This window comes from Schistocerca cancellata, chromosome 3 (assembly GCF_023864275.1).
Source record: "Schistocerca cancellata isolate TAMUIC-IGC-003103 chromosome 3, iqSchCanc2.1, whole genome shotgun sequence".
Lineage (NCBI taxonomy): Eukaryota > Metazoa > Arthropoda > Insecta > Orthoptera > Acrididae > Schistocerca > Schistocerca cancellata.
In genome coordinates, this window is record NC_064628.1 from 513,039,349 (window position 1) to 513,063,571 (window position 24,223).

At 40.6% G+C, this 24,223-nt stretch overlaps 1 protein-coding gene across 2 annotated transcripts in view; it reads right to left on the bottom strand.

Moving 5' to 3' along the window:
• The window catches only part of LOC126175311 (tonsoku-like protein), a 259,997-nt gene that overhangs the window by 167,338 nt on the left and 68,436 nt on the right, over window positions 1–24,223 (bottom strand). For both annotated transcript variants that reach the window (XM_049922019.1, XM_049922017.1), the window contains exon 10: window positions 16,040–16,186. In XM_049922019.1, the coding sequence (XP_049777976.1) occupies window positions 16,040–16,186 (147 nt within the window). The remainder of the gene's footprint in view (window positions 1–16,039; window positions 16,187–24,223) is intronic.

Sequence of the window (24,223 nt, forward strand, 5' to 3'; positions counted from 1 at the left end):
AAATTAAGAATTAAACTATGTAACAAATGAGTGAGCTAGGAGTATACGACTTGCTGCTGCAGCTGCTTATCCAACGGTGGCAGGGAGATGATCTGGAGGCCTTCTTTTTGAAGCATACCCTTTTAGTATGGGATCAGTTTCATTTCCACAGAATAGAAGACGTTAAAAAGAGACTGAATGAATTCAATACTCTCGGTTAGCTGTAATTCCAGAAGGACTAACTAGTTTGCCTCAACCATTACATTTATGTATCAACAGACCACTTAAGGGACTTATTAATGAGGATTGGAACAGATGGGTGCAATCTATGGATTTTGAAATAGCATTGATAGGTAGGAGGAAGAGACCTACGTTTCTCAAGTTTGTGAGTGGGTCAAAGCTTCATGGGACGCTATAAAAACTGAAAAAGTGATCAAGTTATTTAAGAACTGTAGAATCAGTAATGCACTGATACAGATTCTCATACGGTGGCTCCAAGTATTTTTTCCTTCCGCTCTCAGGATAAATTTTGCAGATTTGAGGTTGATAATTAAAAAGTGAGCACATTTTCCTAATTAAATTGCCTAAATATTTTATCACTGTGGACATACAAAGTCTTTTAAGTGGGAAGCATCTTTTCCGCCGGAGCGTCTTATACTCCAGAAAATATGGTATTACATAGTTTTCTTTATTTTCAAGGTGATTTCATATTGTCAGACAAAATGAACAGTTTGTTAAGGGGTCTACTGAGCCCAAAAAATCACGGGAACAGCAAATGACATTTGACATGATCCTTCCAAAAAGTCTGTCAGAAAAGGAAGTACATGAAGAACAGCATCGGCGGGCAGCCCAACTGTTGGTCTGTTGGACACATTTACACCTGAGGTAAACTTTGCAGCACTCTTTTACAAGAGTATTAAGTTTCTATTTTTAAGACTTCACAGTTAACTCTCCATAGATACAACAAATACAATTAGTGAGGCATTTCTTATTTTGAATTAACACAAAGCATAAAACTTTGCAAACTTTTTGAGCAACAAGCAGTCACTTGCTACAACTGTCAAAACTCCCAATGTTGAGATGCAAATGGCAACAAACATGATGTGTTTCTACATGTGTCACAAGAAAACTCAGCCCAATAGCCAAAACTGATTTCATTTTCAAATTCAGCACTTACGATTTAGAAAGAAAATGGGTGACATGCTTCGCTAACTTAAATGTTGTTGAACAGTGTCATTTATTATTCAAGTGATGTTTGGGACTTTGATTAACAACATGGCCTGATTATACGCATAGCTGTCACCTCATATAATAAAAGAAAAAGGGTTTTATTTCAACATTATTTTAGTTTCAAGTTCCATTCACAAATCTACATATACCTCTATATCTACATGCATACACCGCAACCAATGTATGGTGCTTGGCAGAGGTTACCCTGAATCACTACTAGTCATTTCTTTCCTTGTTCCACTATCTACATTTACCTTTATATCTACATGAATACTCCACAGCCACCATCTGGTGCTTGGCAGAGGTTACCCAGAATCACTACTAGTCATTTCTTTCCTTGTTCCACTCGAAAATAGAGCGAGGGAACAACCACTGTCTATATGCCTCCATATGAACCCCAGTTTCTTGTATTTTGTCTTCATGGTTCTTACTCAAAATGTATCTTGGTGGCAGTAGAAAAGTTCTGCAGTCAGCTTTAAATGTCAGTTCTCTAAATTTTCTCAATAGCATTCCTCAAAAAAAAAAAAAAAAAAAATCACCTTCCCTCCAGGTATTCCCATTTAAGTTTCCAAAGCATATCCACAATATTAACATGTCGCTCAAACCTACTGATAAAAAACCTAGCAGCCCACCTCTGAACTGTTTTGATGGCTTCCTTTAATCCAATCTGGTGCGGATCCCAAACACTCGAGCAGTAGTCAAGAATACGTCAACCACACTTACCCAAAATTCTCCCATAAACCAAAATTGGCCATCTGCCTTCCCTACCACAATCCCCTCATGCTATTTCCATTTCATATCGCTTTGCAACATTACACCCATATATCTAAATGTGGTGACTGTGCCAAGCAGCATACAAACACTACAGTTTTATTTTCCTGCTCATCTGCATTAACTTACATTTTTCTACGTTTAGAGTAGTTGCCATTTATCAATTTAAATATGAAATTTTGTCTATGTTATCTTTTAGCCTTCTATGGTCACTCAGCTTCAACACCTTCTCGCACACCAAAACAACATCAACAAACAACCACAGACTGCTGCCCACATCATTTATGTATGTGGATAATAATAGTGGTCTTATCACATTTTCCTGGGCCACTCCTGATATTACCCTTGTCTCTGATGAACCACCGCCATTGAAGACAATATACTGGGTTCCATTACCTAAGAAGTCTTTGAGGCACTCACATACCTGGGAACTTACGCCATATGCCCATGCCTTCATTAACAGTCTGCAGTGGAGCACTGGGTCAAATGCTCTTCAGAAAGCTAGAAATATGGAACCTGCCAGTTGCCCTTAATCCATAGTTCACAGTACGACACATGACAGAAGGGCAAGCTGAGATTTGCATAAGCGATGCTTTCTAACACCATGCTGATTTGTGAACATAAGCTTTTTGGTTACAAAGGAAATTTATGATATTTGAGCATAGGATATTTTCAAGAATGCTGCAGCCAACCGATATTAAGGATATTAGTGTGGATTTTTTTTTTTTTTTTTAGGGGGGGGGGGGGGGGGGGGATGTTGTGGTCCAAAACTGAAAATTAGTGTGAGTGGTATACGTACATGGCATTACATACGTAAGTCGCCTCAACTTTTTATCAAAGTGAAAAAAAGATGATGTAACTTACCAAACGATAGCATTGGTATGTTGATAGAGACACTGACAAACACAAACACACACGCAAAAGTCAAGCTTTCGCAACCCACGGTTGCTTCATCAGGAAAGCTTTCTATGTGGCAATGACCAGCAACAAACAGTCCATTCGCATGAACGGACACAGGCAGACAGTGTTTGTTGGTAATGAGTATCACCCTGTGGCTAAACATGCCTTGGTGCACGGCCAGCACATCCTGGCACAGTGTTACACCGTCCGGGTTATCTGGATACTTCCCACTAACATCAACCTGTCACAACTCCGGAGATGGGAACTTGCCCTTCAATATATCCTCTCTTCTCGTTATCCGCCAGGCCTCAACCTTCGCTAATTTCAAGTTGCCGCCGCTCATACCTCATCTGTCTTTCAACAACATCTTTGCCTCTGTACTTTTGCCTCGACTGACATCTCTGATGAAACTCTTTGCCTTTACAAATGTCTGCTTGTGTCTGTGTATATGCGGTTGGATATGCGTGTGTGTGCGAGTGTTACCTGTCCTTTTTTCCCCCTAAGGTAAGTCCTTCCGCTCCCGGGATTGGAATGACTCCTTACCCTCTCCCTTAAAACCCACATCCTTTCGTCTTTCCCTCTCCTTCCCTCTTTCCTGATGAAGCAACCGTTGGTTGCGAAAGCTTGAATTTTGTGTGTATGTTTGTGTGTCTATCGACCTGCCAGCACTTTCATTTGGTAAGTCACATCATCTTTGTTTTTAGACACACACACACACACACACACACACACACACACACACAAAATTCAAGATTCCGCAACCAACGGCTACATCATCAGGAAAGAGGGAAAAACGAAAGGATGTGGGTTTTTTGTTTTTAGATATATTTTTCACACGTGGAATGTTTCCCTCTATTATATTCATATCATTAATTTGAACCCAACAATTACGTTTGTTGTTGTCACTGTTGCATTTCGAAATCTTTTCTGTCATTTTACTTTCTCTTTCTGTTTTTGCAAGTAGTTTCACTTTGTATTCACCTTCTCCTTTTTACCGTAATCTACTATACAATTTTATCCCGCCTATATATACTCAATAACACATAACCCAATTCCAAACCATAACCAAAATATTTTTTTACGCTTTCAACACTACCGCTGCTATAAAACCCACCGTTTCCAGTTCACAAACAGTTCCTTTCACCTATTAAACTACCATTTCGGCTAGTTCTAATAACTTTCGCTTTATTTCCATTTCCGTTTTTCCCACATCACTGATCATTTTTAGCCGCTTCCCACAGGTTTTAACATCATTACTTCTTCGTCAGACAATTGTTAGCCTCCTGCCACCACAAAACGACTCCTTTTAATACATTTACACGCAGTTTTTTCGAAATATTCCCAAACTTCTCCACCCTTTAACGTGTTTTGGCAGCAACACAACCAACTAACCTTTGTGCACATCGTTGTTTACCAACCCAAGTTCACCACAGGACCAACATAGCTCAGCTTTAACCAACACTTTATCGAATTTTTCACACCAGATCTCCAGTTGCTTTCTAGTTCACCTTTATCTCTCCCCATATATTTTTATTTTCATTTTCATTTCAGTCTCATGTTACACTTTCCACCTTCTAATACCATGTCACCCTCACAACATCCCCATAACGACCCCATTAAGTTTTATTTACATTCCCTCCGCAAACATGCCTTCACCCTAGCCAGATTACGCTCCCATATTTTATTTACTCAGGCTTGTCTGACATTTGGCATCACCCCCAAACGCCTCACACTTAAAGTTCCCATCTCTGGCTGCAACCCTTCTTTCCATCAGTCCCTATACCAGTTCCAAACTGAACAATCCATTGCCCTCACCCACCTAATCCTTCACCTACACATCAACTCAGCCAATGAACACACCCGTCAACTCCTATCCTTAATAAAAGTCCTCAATCTTTCCTCTCCCACATCCACACCGACTGTTCAGAGCATCCTCCTACAGGCCAACCGCAAATTAGAACAGCATGCCACCCTCCACCTCAAAAAACTATCCAATCTCCTGGTTTCCCACCTCCGGAAAGGCAACTCACTCACCCTTCACAACCTTTCCAGCAAACCTCAACATCCTCTCATTGCACACAAACCCAGTCTCTCCCATCTACTCAATCTCCCACTTCCAGATCCACTCCCTCAAAAACCTCAAAATTCCAATCAACACAATCTGGAACCACAACACCCTAATTCAGTAGTTAACCTTTCCTCCAAACCTCTCTCCCAATCTGAAACCTCTGTCCTATCCAAAGGCCTCACCTTCAGCCCCACTCCCAGATTCAACCAAACAGCCCTCGTCAAAGATTTACTGTCCTACACATGTACTCTCTGCTGGAAATATCACTTTGCCACAAAGAAAAATAATCCTAATCCTACTCCTAATGATCCAACTCCCCAAGACACTATCCAAATTGAACCCTGCCTGGAACAGTTCCGTCCTCCGTCACAGCGGGACCCACCTCCTCTTCCTCAAAATCACCCTCTCCAAACCTTCTAAGAATTTCTCACTTCCAGCCTTGCCTCTCAATCCTCTTAAAAAACCTTAATCCTACTCCCAACATCACCACTGCTGAAGCCCAGGCTATCCATAATCTAGAGGCTGACCGATCCATCGTCATTCTTCCGGCGGACAAGGGTTCCACGACCGTGGTACTTGATCGTCGGGAGTATGTGGCTGAGGGACTGCGTCAGCTCTCAGACAACACTACATGCATAGTTTGCCAAGGTAATCCCATTCCTGATGTCCAAGCGGAGCTTCAAGGAATCCTCAGAACCTTAGGCCCCCTACAAAACCTTTCACCTGACTCCAGCAACCTCCTGACCCCACCGACACCCCGCACCCCTACCTTCTACCTTCTTCCTAAAATTCACAAACCCAATCATCCCGGCCGCCCCATTGTAGCTGGTTACCAAGCCCCCACAGAACGTATCTCTGCCTACCTAGATCAACACATTCAACCCATTATATGCAGTCTCTCATCATTCATCAAAGACACCAAACACTTTCTTGAACGCCTGGAATCCTTACCCAATATGTTACTCCTAAAACCATCCTTGTAACCATTGATGCCACTTCCTTATACACGAATATTCCGCACGTCCAATGCCTCGCTGAGATGGAGCACTTCCTTTCACGCCGATCACTTGCCACCCTACCTAAAACCCGTTTCCTCATTACCTTAGCCAGCTTCATCCTGTTTCACAACTTCTTCACTTTCGAAGGCCAGACATACCAACAATTAAAGGGAACAGCCATGGGTACCAGGATGGCCCCCTCATACGCCAACCTATTTATGGGTCACTTAGAGGAAGCCTTCTTGGTTACCCAGGCCTGCCAACCCTAAGTTTGGTACAGATTTATTGATGACATCATGATCTGGACTCACAGTGAAGAAGAACTCCAGAATTTCCTCTCCAACCTCAACTCCTTTGGTTCCATCAGATTCACCTGGTCCTACTCCAAATCCCATGCCACTTTTCTTGACGTTGACCTCCATCTGTCCAATGGCCAGCTTTACACATCCGTCCACATCAAACCCACCAACAAGCAACAGTGCCTCCATTATGACAGCTGCCACCCATTCCACATCAAACGGTCCCTTCCCTACAGGCTAGGTCTTCGTGGCAAACGAATTTGCTCCAGCCCGGAATCCCTAAACCATTACACCAACAACCTGAAAACAGCTTGCGCATCCCGCAACTACCCTCCCGACCTGGTACAGAAGCAAATAACCAGAGCCACTTCCTCATCCCCTCAAGCCCAGAACCTCCCACAGAAGAACCCCAAAACTGCCCCACTTGTGACAGGATACTTTCCGGGACTGGATCAGACTCTGAATGTGGCTCTCTAGCAGGGATACGACTTCCTCAAATCCTGCCCTGAAATGAGATCCATCCTTCATGAAATCCTCCCCACTCCACCAAGAGTGTCTTTCCGCTGTACACCTAACCTTCTTAACCTCATGGTTCATCCCTATGAAATCCTCAAAGCACCTTCCCTACACTCTGTCTCCTACCCTTGTAACCGCCCCCGGTGTAAAACCTGTCCCATGCACCCTCCCACCACCACCTACTCCAGTCCTGTAACCTGGAAGGTGTACACTATCAAAGGCAGAGCCACGTGTGAAAGCACCCACGTGATTTACCAACTGACCTGCCTACACTGTGAAGCTTTCTATGTGGGAACGACCAGCAACAAACTGTCCATTTGCAAGAATGGACACAGGCAGACAGTGTTTGTTGGTAATGAGGATCATTCTGTGGCTAAACATGCCTTGGTGCACGGCCAGCACATCTTGGTACAGTGTTACACCTTCCGGGTTATCTGGATACTTCCCATTAACATCAACCTGTCAGAACTCCGGAAATGGGAACTTGCCCTTCAGATATCCTCTCTTCCCGTTACCCATCAGGCCTCAACCTTCGCTAATTTCAAGTTGCCGCCGCTCATACCTCACCTGTCATTCAACAACATCTTTGCCTCTGTACTTCCGCCTCGACTGACATCTCTGCCCAAACTCTTTGCCTTTACAAATGTCTGCTTGTGTCTATGTATGTGCGGATGGATGTGTGTGTGTGTGTGTGTGTGTGTGTGTGTGTGTGCGCGCGCGCGCGAGTGTATACCTGTCCTTTTTTCCCCCCTAATGTAAGTCTTTCCACTCCCGGGATTGGAATGACTCCTTACCCTCTCCCTTAAAACCCACATCCTTTCGTCTTTCCCTCTCCTTCCCTCTTTCCTGATGAAGCAACCGTTGGTTGCGAAAGCTTGAATATTGTGTGTGTGTTTGTGTGTCTATCAACATGCCAACGCTTTCGTTTGGTAAGTCACATTTATTTGTATTTGCTTCTGAAAATGTTGTCAAAATTCTGTTGTAGAAAGAGCATATGCAGCGGAGCCTGTCGTGGCCAGAGACGTCACACAACCGCGACGATAGCAGCAGTGTGGTGCGCGGCAAAGAGAGCGACTGATGCGCAGCTGGCTGCTACTGAAGAGGATCGAAAGCATCTAATAATGAAAGAGTTGTGAAAATGAGACAATTAATGTGACATGTTTGTTTGTTCAAAAATTCTGGATCTTGGTTTTGTCCCTTGTTTCAAGAGGAGTTACCGTTGAGATCTTGTGTAGAGAGTTACATTTGAGACATCGGGGAGTTAGTCACCATTGAGGTCATGGGGTAACGTCCGTCAGTTTATGACACTTGGGAAGTGTAAGCCTATTTGGAGTTGGCACTCGAGTGATTTAATGTCGGATTTGGGCTTCTAAAGTTATTAGTTGAACCCGTGATGGGGTTATGGCCTATATGGGAAGTTATATGTAATTACTGCACGAGATGCACTGTTCGCAATCGGTAGTGGGATGTGCAAAGATATTTGGAGTTTGCTTTAAAAGAGTAACTCGTCGTGAGACATGCTAAGAGACTGGTTTTCCTCGCATTTTCATGTGATTAGTGATAGTGTAAAGTTTAGTCGAGCTAACCTTGGAGATACTTGCAATCAGGCATTCCGTATCTCGCGCTAAGGGGAGGTATTTTCAGTTTTGATTGTGTGTATTTGGTATTGCCTTCACACGAAGACTTTTTGCATGATTGGTTTAATAAGGGTAAGCACAAAGGTACATGTGCCGTTGCCGCTTCTGTAATAAGGATTTGCTAAAGCTTTGGCATGAGTGTGCGACTGTATTGGTTGTAATTGTGGGGGAGTCCTAAGGTAATAGAATCCCCAGCTGAGAGAACTCTCAAATTAAAGTGCGGCCTGTGATTGTCATGTAATTATTGTGAGAATGGATGTCCTAGTCTGATTAAAGTAAACGGGAGAAGCAATTTGTGTCAGATACTTTGTGACATGCGGGAATTGGTGTAATAGTAATTTTCCACCTGACGAAACTGACAAAACCAAGACCTATTAAATGAGTGGAGAACGATAATTCTCTCTTTGAAATTGTGAGTGCTGAGAGTTTTAAATTTGGTATAGAGGGTACACGTATGTCAACACCTGAAGAGGGAGAGATTTGCTTTGATTTGAGTGAATATTAATGATACTTTAAAGTGGCAGTGACGCTTAGGTTTTTTTGTTTCTTTTTTCTACTAGTTTCCGCTAAGTGGGGATGTAGTTTACCACCAGCACTCACGCCTGACGAAACTTTGTGGAGACATTGAAAATTAAGAAAATGGTTAAATAAAATGAAGGTCAGGCCCTGTGCATGATAAAGGAAAAATTGGTGTCTCATGTTATCATTTCTCCGCATATAACATAACTCGAAAATACGCTAACAGAATCTTTGAATCTCAAAAAATAAAAAGGTTAAAGATTACGCAGTGAATCAAAACGGTAAAGTACAAGCAGGACAAAGAATATTAAAGTGAAAGATAAGTCACTCTGAGAGTTTGTTACAATAATTACGTAACGTTCGGCTTAAAGTATATGAAAGAGGCTTTTGTCTGACTGTTTAAGTGATAAAAAAGTGGAAAAGTTAAGCTATGGGAAAGTAATAAACTATGAAGGTTGTAGCATACACCATTATCATTGATAGAGTGCAAATAGCATTATCCATTGTGTGTGTTCGTTGGTTGGTTGGTTGGTTGGTTTGGGGAAGGAGACCAGACAGCATGGTCATCGGTCTCATCGGATTAGGGAAGGATTGGGAAGGAAGTCAGCCGTGCCCTTTCAGAGGAACCATCCCGACATTTGCCTGGAGTGATTTAGGGAAATCACGGAAAACCTAAATCAGGATGGCCGGACGCGGGATTGGTGTGTGTTCGTAAAAAGAAATAAGCAAGGATAGAGCTGCAGTGCAGTGACTGTATAGGATTAATATTCTCTGACTAGCAACGCTCAGGCAACACGTAAAATTATATCGCTGGCGTGCTCTTACGAAAATTAAACTAACTGGAACTGGTAGCTAAGAAAGTTCAGTCTAGATTGATTGCTTCAGTGGGGTTCTATTAAAAGGAACGCTTAAACTCCACATTGGAATGTTTTCAAGCTGGGAAAAAGATAAGATAAATCCAAAGTATCAGCGTTAGAGTGTTGGGTTACGTAAGTGAGGTTTTTGATCACGTTGCTGTGAAGTGTGGCACTTAGCAGTGAGTTGGGTTTAATTGAGTTAAGTAGCGCATCCTAATCAGACTTGTAGTTTCTGCTTGATTCCATCAACTAGTAGATTAGTTTTGGTATTAGCTTGCTGGTCGAACCTGTAAAATCTTGTGATAGATGGGTTAACTAAACCCTTATTATATGCAGGAGTCACCAGCACTTCTTTCCAGTCGCTTGGGACTTTGTGCTGGGTGAGAGACTTGCATAAATGCAAGCTAAGCAAGGTCCAATATACAAAAGAACTATCTGGTTGGCATAGTTACAGATTTGAACTTATTAGAGGGATATTACATATTCTCTCTCTCTCTCTCTCTCTCTCTCTCTCTCTCTCTCTCTCTACCCCTTCTCTCTTAGTTAAAGTTTCAGTTTCAAAGAAAACCACTGCTCAGAATAACTATGAATTTGACAGCTTATAATTGACATAACATGAAAAGAAAATTTACCACTAGATGGCACTGTAAGCACTCTAACATAAATGGCATCAGCTTCATATGACAGGTGAATCACAATACAGCTATGGTGTGAGTTCCTCATTACACCGTTCATACTGTTCAGTGCACATGACTGCACCAGTTTGGCAGTCAACAGTTGTGGCACTGTTAGTAGATAAGCCCAGCCACCACAGCAAGGTGGGAAAAATCGGTTTTTAATTGTCCTGGAGTGAAAAACTGCATAAAAAGCAAAATGACATCGGTTTCTAACTGTCATGAGACTGGTGTAAGACACATTCAATATGCAGTCCACTTTTTTCTGCCCCAAGTTAAAATTAAGAAACAGCATGTTCCGCAACAAATCTGAGTGTCTTGGTGGAACATGTGCAGAATACACTGCACAACACATGCCTTCAATTCAGCTATGTTCGTAATTGGAGCACTGGACACAACAACATCATCTACATAGATAATCTGAAAACTACCACACATGGTGGAAGGTATCCTGTACCACCACTAGTCATTTCCTTTCATGTTCCACTCACAAATAGTACAAGGATGACTCAGTATGAGGCCTAATTTCTCATATTTTATCTTTGTGATTAATGTATGTTGGCAGCAGTAGAATCATTTGGCAGTCAGCTTCAAATGCTGGTTCTCTATAAATTTTCTCAATAGTGTTCCTCGAAAAGAACGTCACCTCCCTCCCAGGGATTCCCATCTGAGTTCCTGAAACATCTCCATAACATTTACATTTTGTTCGAACCTCCTGCTAACGAATCTAGCAGCCCGCCTACGAACTGCTACGATGTCCTCCTTCATTCCCACCTGGTACGGATCCCAAACACTCGAGCAGTATTCAAGAATAGGTTGCACAAGCCTCCTATATGCTGCCTTCTTTACAGATGAATCACACTTTCCTAAAATTCTCCCAATAAACTTTAAGTCGACCATTTGTCTTCCCTACCACAGTCTTCACATGCTCTTTCCATTTCATACTGCTCTGCAACATTACACCCAGACATTTAAATGATGTGACTGTGTCAAGCAGTACACTACTAATGCTGTATCTGAACATTACAGGTTTTTTTTCCTACTCATCCACATTAACTCACATTTTCCCACATTTAGAGTAGCTGCCATTCATCACACCAACTAGAAATTTTGTATAAGTCTTCTCGTACTGTCCTACAGTCATTCAACTTCAACAACTTACCATACACCACAGCATCATCAGGAAACAACTGCAGACTGCTGCCCACACCGTTCGCCAAATCCTTTATGTGTACAGAGAACAACACTGGTGCTATCACACTTCCCTTCTTATCTTTCAGATAACCCCACTGCTGGAAGTCACACAGTCAGCACAAACGCTGGTACAACTGAGGCGCCAGGTGGAAATGGCATGGCAAGCCGTTCCACAGGACTACATCCAGCATCTCTACGATCGTCTCCATGGGAGAATAGCAGCCTGCATTGCTGCGAAACGTGGATATACACTGTACTAGTGCCGACATTGTGCATGCTCTGTTGCCTGTGTCTATGTGCCTGTGGTTCTGTCAGTGTGATCATGTGATGTATCTGACCCCAGGAATGTGTCAATAAAGTTTCCCCTTCCTGGGACAATGAATTCACGGTGTTCTTATTTCAATTTCCAGGAGTGTACACTGCAGTTTATCAGAACACATGGATTGAGTACAGTTGGTCTTTTAGTGGAGTCAGCATGAATGGTTAGTTTGATCTCATGACTTAAACAAGTTAGCATGTGAAACTCCCTCGCAGGTTGAAATTGCATGCCGTACTGCTTGTCAAACCTGAGACCTTCACTTTCGTGGGCAAGCACTCTCTATGGGAGGAAGGAGAAAGGTACTAGCAGCAGTAGAACTTTGAGGGAGGGTAATGAGTTGAGTTACATTGCTCAGTCGGTAAAAACCAGCCCATGGAAGATGAAGTTCCTAGGAGCGCACTGGTTTGGTAAACTGTTTTAATCTAGCAGAAAGTTTCAAATCAGTGCATAGTTTGCTGCAGAGTGAAATTCATTCTTAATTATCATAACTTTATTTTTTTAACTGTTCCAGTCCCCCCCCCCCCCCCTTTCCTGACAAAAGTAATGCTAGCAGTATGCATGATGCCTTGGACATGAGAACAGTGACAGTGCAGGCATGGTTACTTTTATTGTTTTCTTTCATTATGTGGTGTCACAACTAACCATCTAATTCTGTTTATTATAGCCTCTGTCAAATATCTAACGATGAGCTAGTCCTGAACAGTTGCTTAACAATAAATAATTCATATGCAGCTTAAACATGTTGTTTTAAAGACTTTTTTTTTATAAATTTAGTTTTTTTAAGATAAAACGAACTTTGAAATAAATAGCAAATCAAGTATAATTTTATAAAGAGTGGCTTACGAAATTTTTATGGACATTAATAAGTGGTTCTTAGGCAATGCTTTGTCACTAAACTTTGAAAATGTACACTATATGTAGTGCTGAACTTTTAAGTGATTTCCTCATGCATGTGTTTAAAATCTGACTACAAGCTGATAGGAGAGGCTGATGGTGTTACATTCCCGGGATTACAACTTCATAATAAACTCAGGTGGAAGGAACACACTGAAAACTGTTGGTAAACAAATCTTTATTTGCAAAGTGGATGTTGTCAGGCAAATATGATACAAAAATAAAAAAGCTAGCATATTTTGCTTACTTTTATTCCTTGATGTCAGACTGTATCATTTTTGGGGAGTAACTAACCTAGCCAAGGTACACTTTTCAGAGCCCAAAATCATGTAATACCAATTAATTGCAGTGTGAAGTCAGGAATGTTCTGCACAAGCCTGTTCAAAGAACTGGGGACACTGACTACAACCTCCTGACATCTTTATTCCTTCATGAAATTCGTTATAAATAATCTGCCTTTTTCAAACCAGCACGAACACACATATCCCATAAGTTGCCAGCATCCATAAAAAGACTCACTATAAACACAGTTCAATTTAAAAGCAGCAGCATCTGCTTGATTTGCCGCTATCAGCCAGTGTCAGCACACTATTTCTGATGTAATACAAATATCACAGTCATCACATAATGACAGGTGGAAGAATTTAAATCATGCTGCATGAGTGGTATCATTGCTTCTTATAGGATCACATAATTGTGTTCACCAATGTGACTTACCACACTTTCCTGGCGGATCTGATGCTAACAAACTTCTCAGGTTTACCACCGGATAACATTGTGCAAGAAGCAAAATATGTCATTGAAGCAACTGTTCGATATCTTCATTTCGTTGCAGGTCACTGCAACAAGACACTGCTGTATCTGTGACTACAGCAATCACCTGAAGATGTTGTAAGTTGCTTTAATGAAATATTAAGTGATTTGCACAATGTTATCTAATGGCAACTTACAACCTAATAACCACCTTTCAACCTAACTTAGATCTTGGACTACACAACAGATCAAGCCGCTGCCACCACAAACTTCATTCACAAAATAGTAATATTATATTGAAATAAACATTCTCACTGTTCTATTTTAGTGTGAGAAGCACTTCTGCATGAAGTCACATTTCCTGTATAGTGATTAGCTACAGATGCAAACTGAGCGGGTACCATGTTGATTTAGTGAGGCTCCAGTGCTCAGTGGCTTGTGTATTTATACTTCCATACTACAAAAATGTGCAATTTAACTGATACACCACATTAAAAATCTCTCCAAAACCCGTCGTAATTGGTATGATTTGTTGCTGAAAAAGTTGGGAAATATGACATTGCCAGATAGAAATATTACCTCTTTTTTTTTTTTTTTTTTAGTTAAAACAGTTGAAAGGTTGCTGGGGCAAATAACTTGCAAGTGAACTTTTTTCTCATTAAAATAGAGGTTGAGCTGGTGATGTTTCCCTGCAAGAGCAGGTTGGGGTTTTCACAAAAGTTTGTGATTCTTTGAGGAGGAGACCAAAAAACGTTGTACAAGAATGAGTGTAAACCACACCAAGAAACTTCTGTAGCCTGATTATTGTAGAATAGCATAGCCCATACATCAACAAGTATTTGTTTCCCAACTCATGGTTGTAGGACCTTTTTTTCTAGTTTTGAGCAGTACCATCTCCAGTAAGAATATGGATTACTTTTTCTGTAATCACTTTGTTTATATCAAAACTATTACATGCAGCATAAAAAAAATTCAATGCTGCCATCTGGAAAGTAGCTTCTGAATTTTACACTGGAATACACGTAGCTGCACAGTTTGTGAATAGTAACAAAAGAAAATACGGCTGGGGTAAATTAGCTACATTGTATGCAGAGCTCTTCAGTTGCATAACATGAAGTTAATGTGATAATCCCCACCAAAATTCAGTTTAGTACTTAATATTCAATAAGGTTAGGAATGTGTAAACTAGTGTTTCACCAACTTACTGCAATCATTACACAAATATACTTATTTTTAAATGTTGTTGTGGTCTTCAGTCCTGAGACTGGTTTGATGCAGCTCTCCACACTATCCTGTGCAAGCTTCTTCATCTCCCAGTACCTACTGCAGCCTACATCCTTCTGAATCTGCTTAGTGTATTCATCTCTTGGTCTCCCTCTATGATTTTTACCCTCCACGCTGCCCTCCAGTACTAAACTGGTGATACCTTGATGCCTCAGAACATGTCCTACCAACCGATCCTTTCTTCTAGTCAAGTTGTGCCACAAACGCCTCTTCTCCCCAATTCTGTTCAATACCTCCTCATTAGTTATGTGATCTACCCATCTAATCTTCAGCATTCTTCTGTAGCACCACATTTCGAAAGCTTCTATTATCTTCTTGTCTAAACTATTTATCATCTATGTTTCACTTCCATACATGGCTACACTCCATACAAATACTTTCAGAAACGACTTCCTGACACTTAAATCTATCGCGATGTTAACAAATTTCTCTTCTTCAGAAACACTTTCCTTGCCATTGCCAGTCTACATTTTATATCCTCTCTACTTCAACCATCATCAGTTACTTTGCTCCCCAAATAGCAAAACTCCTTTACTACTTTAATTGTCTCATTTCCTAATCTAATTCCCTCAGCATCACCCGACTTAATTCGCCTACATTCCACTATCCTCGTTTTGCTTTTGTTGATGTTCATCTTATATCCTCCTTTCAAGACACTGTCCATTCCGTTCAGCTGCTCTTCCAGGTCCTTTGCTGCCTCTGACAGAATTACAATGTCATCGGCGAACCTCAAAGTTTTTGTTTCTTCTCCATGGATTTTAATACCTACTCCAAATTTTTCTTTTGTTTCCTTTACTACTTGCTCAATAGACAGATTGAATAACATTGGCGATAGGCTACAACCATGTCTCACTTCCTTCCCAACCACTGCTTCCCTTCCGTGCCCCTCGACTCATATAACTGCCATCTGGTTTCCGTACAAATTGTAAATAGCCTTTCGCTCCCTGTATTTTACCCCTGCCACCTTTAGAATTTGAAAGAGAGTATTCCAGTCAACATTGTCAAAAGCTTTCTCTAAGTCTACAAATGCTAGAAAGGTAGGTTTGCCTTTCCTTAATCTTTCTTCTAAGATATATTTTTAAATAGTTCACAAAAAATTCTGCCAATACCAGAAATTTAGATCAACAACAAAATATTACAAACCTACCTCTGCAGGGTTAGAATGCCACAACTGTAGCTCCTTGTGACTGAACTCCAGTGCCTTGTCATATTCCTTTTTATCTTTATATGTCTGTGATAAAGACACATAAATTGCTGCAATACTTGCTTCTGTATCTCCTATTGCTTCAGCACACTGGAAAACACAAATGATAGAAGTTTTGCATATCCTACAGCAAAACAAGCCATACAGTTGCAGCAGATATTGAAAACAAAAAACAAGGTAAATTCATCATAGAATGAGCATGAAAATATTACAATAATAAGAAAATATACTATTAGCAAGTGCGTGTGCACACACACGAGCATAAATGTGCACGCACACGCACACACGCACACAAAAAGTAGTACAATGTGAGAGTAGTGTATGTTAGGATCTCCAGGCCAGTTTTTTAATTTAGTGTGGCATGAGATCTTCAGAAGCCACAATGAAGATAATTAACAATATCTACACACTGCCGAATCATTACATATTCCAGACATACACCTAATTTATTTATTTCTAATAAATGCAGGGAGTTTACACTTCTACATCTACATCTACATCCATACTCCGCAAGCCACCTGACGGTGTGTGGCGGAGGGTACCTTGAGTACCTCTATCGGTTCTCCCTTCTATTCCAGTCTCGTATTGTTCGTGGAAAGAAGGATTGTCGGTATGCCTCTGTGTGGGCTCTAATCTCTCTGATTTTATCCTCATGGTCTCTTCGCGAGATATACGTAGGAGGGAGCAATATACTGCTTGACTCTTCGGTGAAGGTATGTTCTCGAAACTTTGACAAAAGCCCGTACCGAGCTACTGAGCGTCTCTCCTGCAGAGTCTTCCACTGGAGTTTATCTATCATCTCCGTAACGCTTTCGTGATTACTAAATGATCCTGTAACGAAGTGTGCTGCTCTCCGTTGGATCTTCTCTATATCTTCTATCAACCCTATCTGGTACGGATCCCACACTGCTGAGCAGTATTCAAGCAGTGGGCGAACAAGCGTACTGTAACCTACTTCCTTTGTTTTTGGATTGCATTTCCTTAGGATTCTTCCAATGAATCTCAGTCTGGCATCTGCTTTACCGACGATCAACATTATATGATCATTCCATTTTAAATCACTCCTAATGCGTACTCCCAGATAATTTATGGTATTAACTGCTTCCAGTTGCTGACCTGCTATTTTGTAGCTAAATGATAAAGGATCTATCATTCTGTGTATTCGCAGCACATTACACTTGTCTACATTGAGATTCAATTGCCATTCCCTGCACCATGCGTCAATTCGCTGCAGATCCTCCCATTTCAGTACAATTTTCCATTGTTACAACCTTTCAATACATCACAGCATCATCTGCAAAAAGCCTCAGTGAACTTCTGATGTCATCCACCAGGTCATTTATGTATATTGTGAATAGCAACGGTCCTATGACACTCCCCTGCGGCACACCTGAAATCACTCTTACTTCGAAAGACTTCTCTCCATTGAGAATGACATGCTGCGTCCTGTTATCTAGGAACTCCTCAATCCAATCACACAATTGGTCTGATAGTCCATATGCTCTTACTTTGTTCATTAAACGACTGTGGGGAACTGTATCGAACACCTTGCGGAAGTCAAGAAACACGGCATCTACCTGTGAACCCGTGTCTATGGCCCTCTGAGTCTCGTGGACGAATAGCGCGAGCTGGGTTTCACATGACCGTCTTTTTCGAAACCCATGCTGATTCCTACAGAGTAGACTTCTAGTCTCCAGAAAAGTCATTATACTCGAACACAATATGTGTTCCAAAATTCTACAACTGATCGACGTTAGAGATATAGGTCTATAGTTCTGCACATCTGTTCGACGTCCCTTCTTGAAAACAGGGATGACCTGTGCCCTTTTCCAATCCTTTGGAACGCTACGCTCTTCTAGAGACCCACGGTACACCGCTGCAAGAAGGGGGGCAAGTTCCTTCGCGTACTCTGTGTAAAATTGAACTGGTATCCCATCAGGTCCAGAGGCCTTTCCTCTTTTGAGCGATTTTAATTGTTTCTCTATCCCTCTGTCGTCTATTTCGATATCTACCATTTTGTCATCTGTGCGACAATCTAGAGAAGGAACTACAGTGCAATCTTCCTCTGTGAAACAACTTTGGAAAAAGACATTTAGTATTTCGGCCTTTAGTCTTTCATCCTCTGTTTCAGTACCATTTTGGTCACAGAGTGTCTGGACATTTTGTTTTGATCCACCTACCGCTTTGACATAAGACCAAAATTTCTTAGGATTTTCTGCCAAGTCAGTACATAGAACTTTACTTTCGAATTCATTGAACGCCTCTCGCATAGCCCTCCTCACACTACATTTCGCTTCGCGTAATTTTTGTTTCTCTGCAAGGCTTTGGCTATGTTTATGTTTGCTGTGAAGTTCCCTTTGCTTCCGCAGCAGTTTTCTAACTCGGTTGTTGTACCAGGGTGGCTCTTTTCCATCTCTTACGATCTTGCTTGGCTCATACTCATCTAACGCATAATGTACGACGGTTTTGAACTTTGTCCACTGATCCTCAACACTATCTGTACTTGAGACAAAACTTTTGTGTTGAGCCAACAGGTACTCTGAAATCTGCTTTTTGTCACTTTTTCTAAACAGAAAAATCTTCCTACCCTTTTTAATATTCCTACTTACGGCTGAAATCATCGATGCCGTAACCGCTTTATGATCGCTGATTCCCTGTTCTGTGTTAACTGTTTCAAATAGTTCGGGTCTGTTTGTCACCAGAAGGTCTAATATGTTATCACCACGAGTCGGTTCTCTGTTTAACTGCTCAAGGTAGTTTTCAGATAAAGCACTTAAAAAAAATTTCACTGGATTCTTTGTCCCTGCCACCCGTTATGAACGTCTGAGTCTCCCAGTCTATATCCGGCAAATTAAAATCTCCACCCAGAACTATAACATGGTGGGGAAATCTGTACTGTCTTCCATAATTTTATTATGAAAAAAGAATAAGGTTTTGAATGTTTTTTATTACAACACGTCACCTGTGCGTCGGTTATTTTAAGTACAAAGAAAAGACAACCATCTTTATATATATGAAAATTAAATTCATAATATATGATACATTTATGTCATGAAAGTAATACAACATTCAGACACACTCAACCATCACTTGATGTCTAGGTGAAATGTAGTAGAAAAATGGCATTAAATCAGTTATATTTAAAGTAGCTTAGGCTATATACACATACATATACATAATATAGAATAGCAAGTAGCAGAACCTACTACTACCAAAGAATGGCTTCGATATCTAAGTGTCCACTTTTCTCAGTCACGATAAGAGCTAACACAGATTAAATCTAACTTTATTTTCTCACAATCAATGAGAAGAAATCATACTTATTACAGTATCTTACAAAAAATCACTATCAAGAAAAAGGATGATATAATACACGTGAAAACATCACCCAATGTCCAAGGGATCATCAGGTAAAAACCATATATCAATAAAAAGGACAGCCACCTTCATTATGAATTTGTCCTGCATACGTGACAAAAAATCAAAGCAGCTGTCCTTTCTATCGATGTATGGTTTTTACCTAATGATTAGGGAAAGGCTTTTGGTGTGGCTTCCGGTCACTAAAATGCAAAGTATGGATACTATAAACTGGAGATGGTCACAAGCACAAACAAACTAGGATTATGACCAGCAGAGAGAATGGTCATAGGGATTGCAGATCCCTTCTGATGCTGTGAGGGCCATAATCAAATTCCGTGATGACCGGTCTTCATCTTTTACTCCCTTCAAATTAGAAAGGAAAACGTGCGACACAAAGCATTTGGTAATGGCTACCATGCAGTTGCTTATACAGGATGTATACGTGGACGAGGAAAAAAAATTCCCAGATTTTTTCGGGAATTCCTGGTTAAAAGTACACTTCCTCCTGGGTGAAAATACACTTTTTCCGTGTTAAGTGAGAGTATACCGTATTTACTCGAATCTAAGCCGCACCTGAAAAATGAGACTCGAAATAAAGGAAAAAAAAATTTCCCAAATCTAAGCCGCAGCTGAAATTTGAGACTCGAAATTCAAGGGGAGAGAAAAGTTTTAGGTCGCACCTCCAAATCGAAACAAAGTTGGTCCATTGTAATATGAGACACAATTCAGGTCGAATGAATGATGATACAGCTACAGTAGTTTGGTTCGAGCCGTAAACTTAGCAGTTAAGCTTTACCAGGTAGCCATTGCTATGCGTCAGGCACTCCGTCCTTATTTATACGGGTACCCTTCGTTTTTCATGTGCTTCGTCTGGTTTGAATTGATTGCTTATTTTTCTTTGATCTGATAATTGCCGTTCTCTTTGTTATAGGTGTTTTCGTCACTCTAAGCTGAAAATGCATTACTATACTGTGTCATACATTGTTTGTCGCATTCCGATAATGAACGTTCACGACCTGTCGCCACTCGCGGCATGGTTTGCTTTTGTGAGTGCTACCGCCGCTTACAATAAAAAAAAAAAGAGAGTATTGTCTCAGTAGCAAAACAATGGCAAGAGACTGCTATTTGTTGTTATTTACACTGCTGCTTTCTTTGATAATGATCAACAAGAACCAAATAATATACTGCGTATGACAGAAGATGTTCTGAACGAGCAAAAATTTTTCTCCGTTTGAAAATCTTTGCAGACGCCTCTTTAGTACATTATTTTCTGCACATAAATTAGAGTCACCTTAGATTTAAAAATCTAGTCAATTGCCGTGCTTCATTTCTGACTGTATCACTATTAGGCGTAAGAATAATACGAATATTAACATGACATATGTGTATACTTCCGCGTTTGTGTTATCTCACTCTAGTTTCGTAGTTTATTAGGCAGACAGGATTTAAATGAGATAGCAGCAAACACGAAAGAATACATGGCAAAATGTTTATATTCGTATTATTCTTATGGTGAAGAGAATACTGCATGTGATTCAGAATTCACAAAAGTTCCCTTTAGCAACCATCTCTTCTCACAGGTACAAAAAAAATCAGAACGTAGAATTGGCCATACTGACAATCGCAAACGGTCTTGCCAGTCGGATTTTCGTAGTACATTGAAAAGCTGCTACATTCGAAGATGAACAATACGGAATTTGTATTTACCTCATTGGATAATGCATGAAAATGCAGTGGTCGAAATTCAGGGCGGAGAAAAAAGCTCGTCTTCCACCTTTTTTTTTTTTTAATTTATTTACTGACGCAGAGGTTTTGGCGCCAGTATTTATCTTTGTGCCTGTAAAGCATGCCTGTGTAGCGCTACATATATTCGACAGCAGAAGTTAGTTGTGGCGGCACCTACCAACATATTTCAGAACTTCCGCTTACTTTGCACTCGATTCTAAGCCGCAGGCGGTTTTTTGGATTACAAAAACAGGAAAAAAAAGTGTGGCTTAGATTCGAGTAAATACGGTATTCTCCTCGGAATTGTAAAACCTACCAGTCTTTAGCATGGTTATGGTTTTATACACCGGTGTAGACTTTCCCAGCACTTTAGAAAATGAAACTCAGGGAACAAAACACGTATTGGGAAGATGTCTGACTTGCAGCAGCATGTACACTGAATATTTTCGTATTACGAAAGTATAAACTTGAATTCCACCAATCACCGCATGTTACTTTCCGAAGCATTGAAATCGAGTTTGCGATGCACTTTTGTAAGCCAGTCAGAGCTCACGTCATGTGATCTTGCCAGCCGACAACAGCAGACATTCAGAACATAGGACAAGCGATGTAGTCAGCCAATAGCAACATCTCTGTTAAGTAACGCGAACACACAAATGGGAAAAGTTAATGGTTTAAATTAATATATGTAGTGTTGCTACAAGAAAAGAAAAGCTTTCACATATAATGTTGCCCCTTTCTGTGTGTTTTACACTTTAAGATACATCGCAGAAATGTGCCAGTTAAACTTTTTAAGAACGCCATAAATATCAGATCTTCTGGGCTCGAAATTATCCTAAATGGTCATCCCCAAAGAGTTGATTTTTAAATGAGAGTCAAAAGCACTGCGATTTAAGAAATTCTTAGTACATTCTCGCATATAGTTCACCTTGCATAAAAGGAAATTTACTGTGAAAGTAACGATTTTCAATCCACCATTCGCAATATTTTCCCGGGACCTGTTAGAAATAGGTTCGTTTCAGCAATTGCCAGAGAGCGCCAGATAACAAGCGTCTCCGCGCTTGCATAGCTACGATGACCCAGGAAGCCCGTATGTTCATACGTGTTAAACATTAAAAGATCTTACATAACGTCATAAAAGAAACCAGACATTAGAGGATACTCCAAGAGCACAGGTATTTCGTGAACCATACTGAAATGCATATTTCGACTTCAAGTGCAAATTTGTATGTCCAGATTCGGAGGTAAATTTTCTTGGAGTACCAATATTGTATTATCTCATGTTTGGTTCTTTATTATGGCATAAAGCCACATGCGCTATAAGATGAAAACATGCACCTGAAATGCAGCGAACTGTTGAAACTAGCCAACAGTGTGGAATTAAACACTCCGTTTCAAATAAATTGGCAATAAATTGGCTGTTTCAGCGGAAAAGTTAATAAAAGCCAAATTTCTTTAGCAAATCGACAAAAATAACTTCATTGTTCTGCAATGTGATTAATGCTTGACTGTCAGAAGAGGGTAATAAAATCAAATCTGAAATTAATAACATATTTTAGCCTTCCGTAATTATGTGAATGTATTTTAATTCACTTGATAACTCCCACTCACAGAAATCGGTTTTGTTTTTATTTGACATGAGAGCAATAAACGAAAAGGAAACAGCAAAATCACTAAACGTAAACACGGGTCACGTGAGACTACCCACCTCCCCATTACATACTGCGATATTTCCGAACCGGAGCAATACTAGAGAGTGGCGCCCCTCCTCCCTCAAGTGATTGAGGTAGGACGCCAAAAATTTAAAAAATCGACTTTCTGAAAATATCCATTTTGAAGTGCACATCTTTCAGAAGAGTCTGATACATAAAACGTGTGTTTGAGGAAATGTAAGACATATTATTTGGTCTTGAAAAGCGACTGCGTAAAGAACAGGCTGGTTTTAGGGCACAACGCAGTTGTGTTGATCTTATTAACACTCTTAGGATCATTTTAGAGCAAAGCAAAGAATTCCAAGTAACCATGTACCTGGCATTCATTGATTTTCAAAAGGCCTTTGATTCCGTGAAACATAAAGTGCTCTGGCAGGTGTAGCAGAAGTATGGCATACCACAGAAGATCTTAAACATCATAAAAGATCTATATGATGGCTACAAATGCTGCATACTCCACAAGGGAAATATGACAGAGCCCATAAAAGTAACAACTGGAGTCCAGCAGGGTTGCATTTTGTCACCAACACTTTTCTACTCGTTCTAGACTCTGTTATGAGAAGAGTCACAGCAGGCAGGAGACGAGGAATCCAGTGGGGGATCCACGAATGTCTGGAGGATTTGGATTTTGCAGACGACATAGTTTTATTAGCTCCAAGGCTGACTGATATGCAAGCTAAATTAAACTTGCTGAAAGAAGAAGCAGAGACTGCTGGCCTCAAGATAAATATAGGCAAAACAAAGGAAATGAGAGTAAATTCAGGGAACATGGAGGTGCCATTGTTAATAGTTACGTGAAAAACCGCATTAAAAAAGCAAATGCTGCTTTCATATAATTGTATCCAATATGGAAAAATAGAAATATCACGTACAAAACAAAAATCTGTATTTTTAATACAAATGTGAAGGCTGTCCTGTACGACAATGAAAGCTGGAAAATGGATAAAAAGATAACATCTCAGTTACAAAGCTTCATAAATAGATGTCTTCGATGCATCATGAATATCTGGTGGCCAGAAAAAATATGTAATGAGGAGCTCTGGTGAATAACAAACCAGATACCTATAGAAGTCCCGATATGAGAGAGAAAGTGGGGCTGGTTGGGGCACATCTTGAGGAAACCACATGGAGCCACTGAGAAAAAAGCATTGGAATGGAATCCCCTGGGAAAAAGGAAGAGAGGAAGACCAAGGGGCACATGGAAGAGGACAGTGGAAGGGGAAGCAGAAAGAGTTGGCAAGACCTGGGCAGAATTGAGGCAAATGGCCAAAGACAGAGATGGATGGCGAGTTCTCCTGGATGCATTATGCCCCCATAGGGGCCAAAGGAA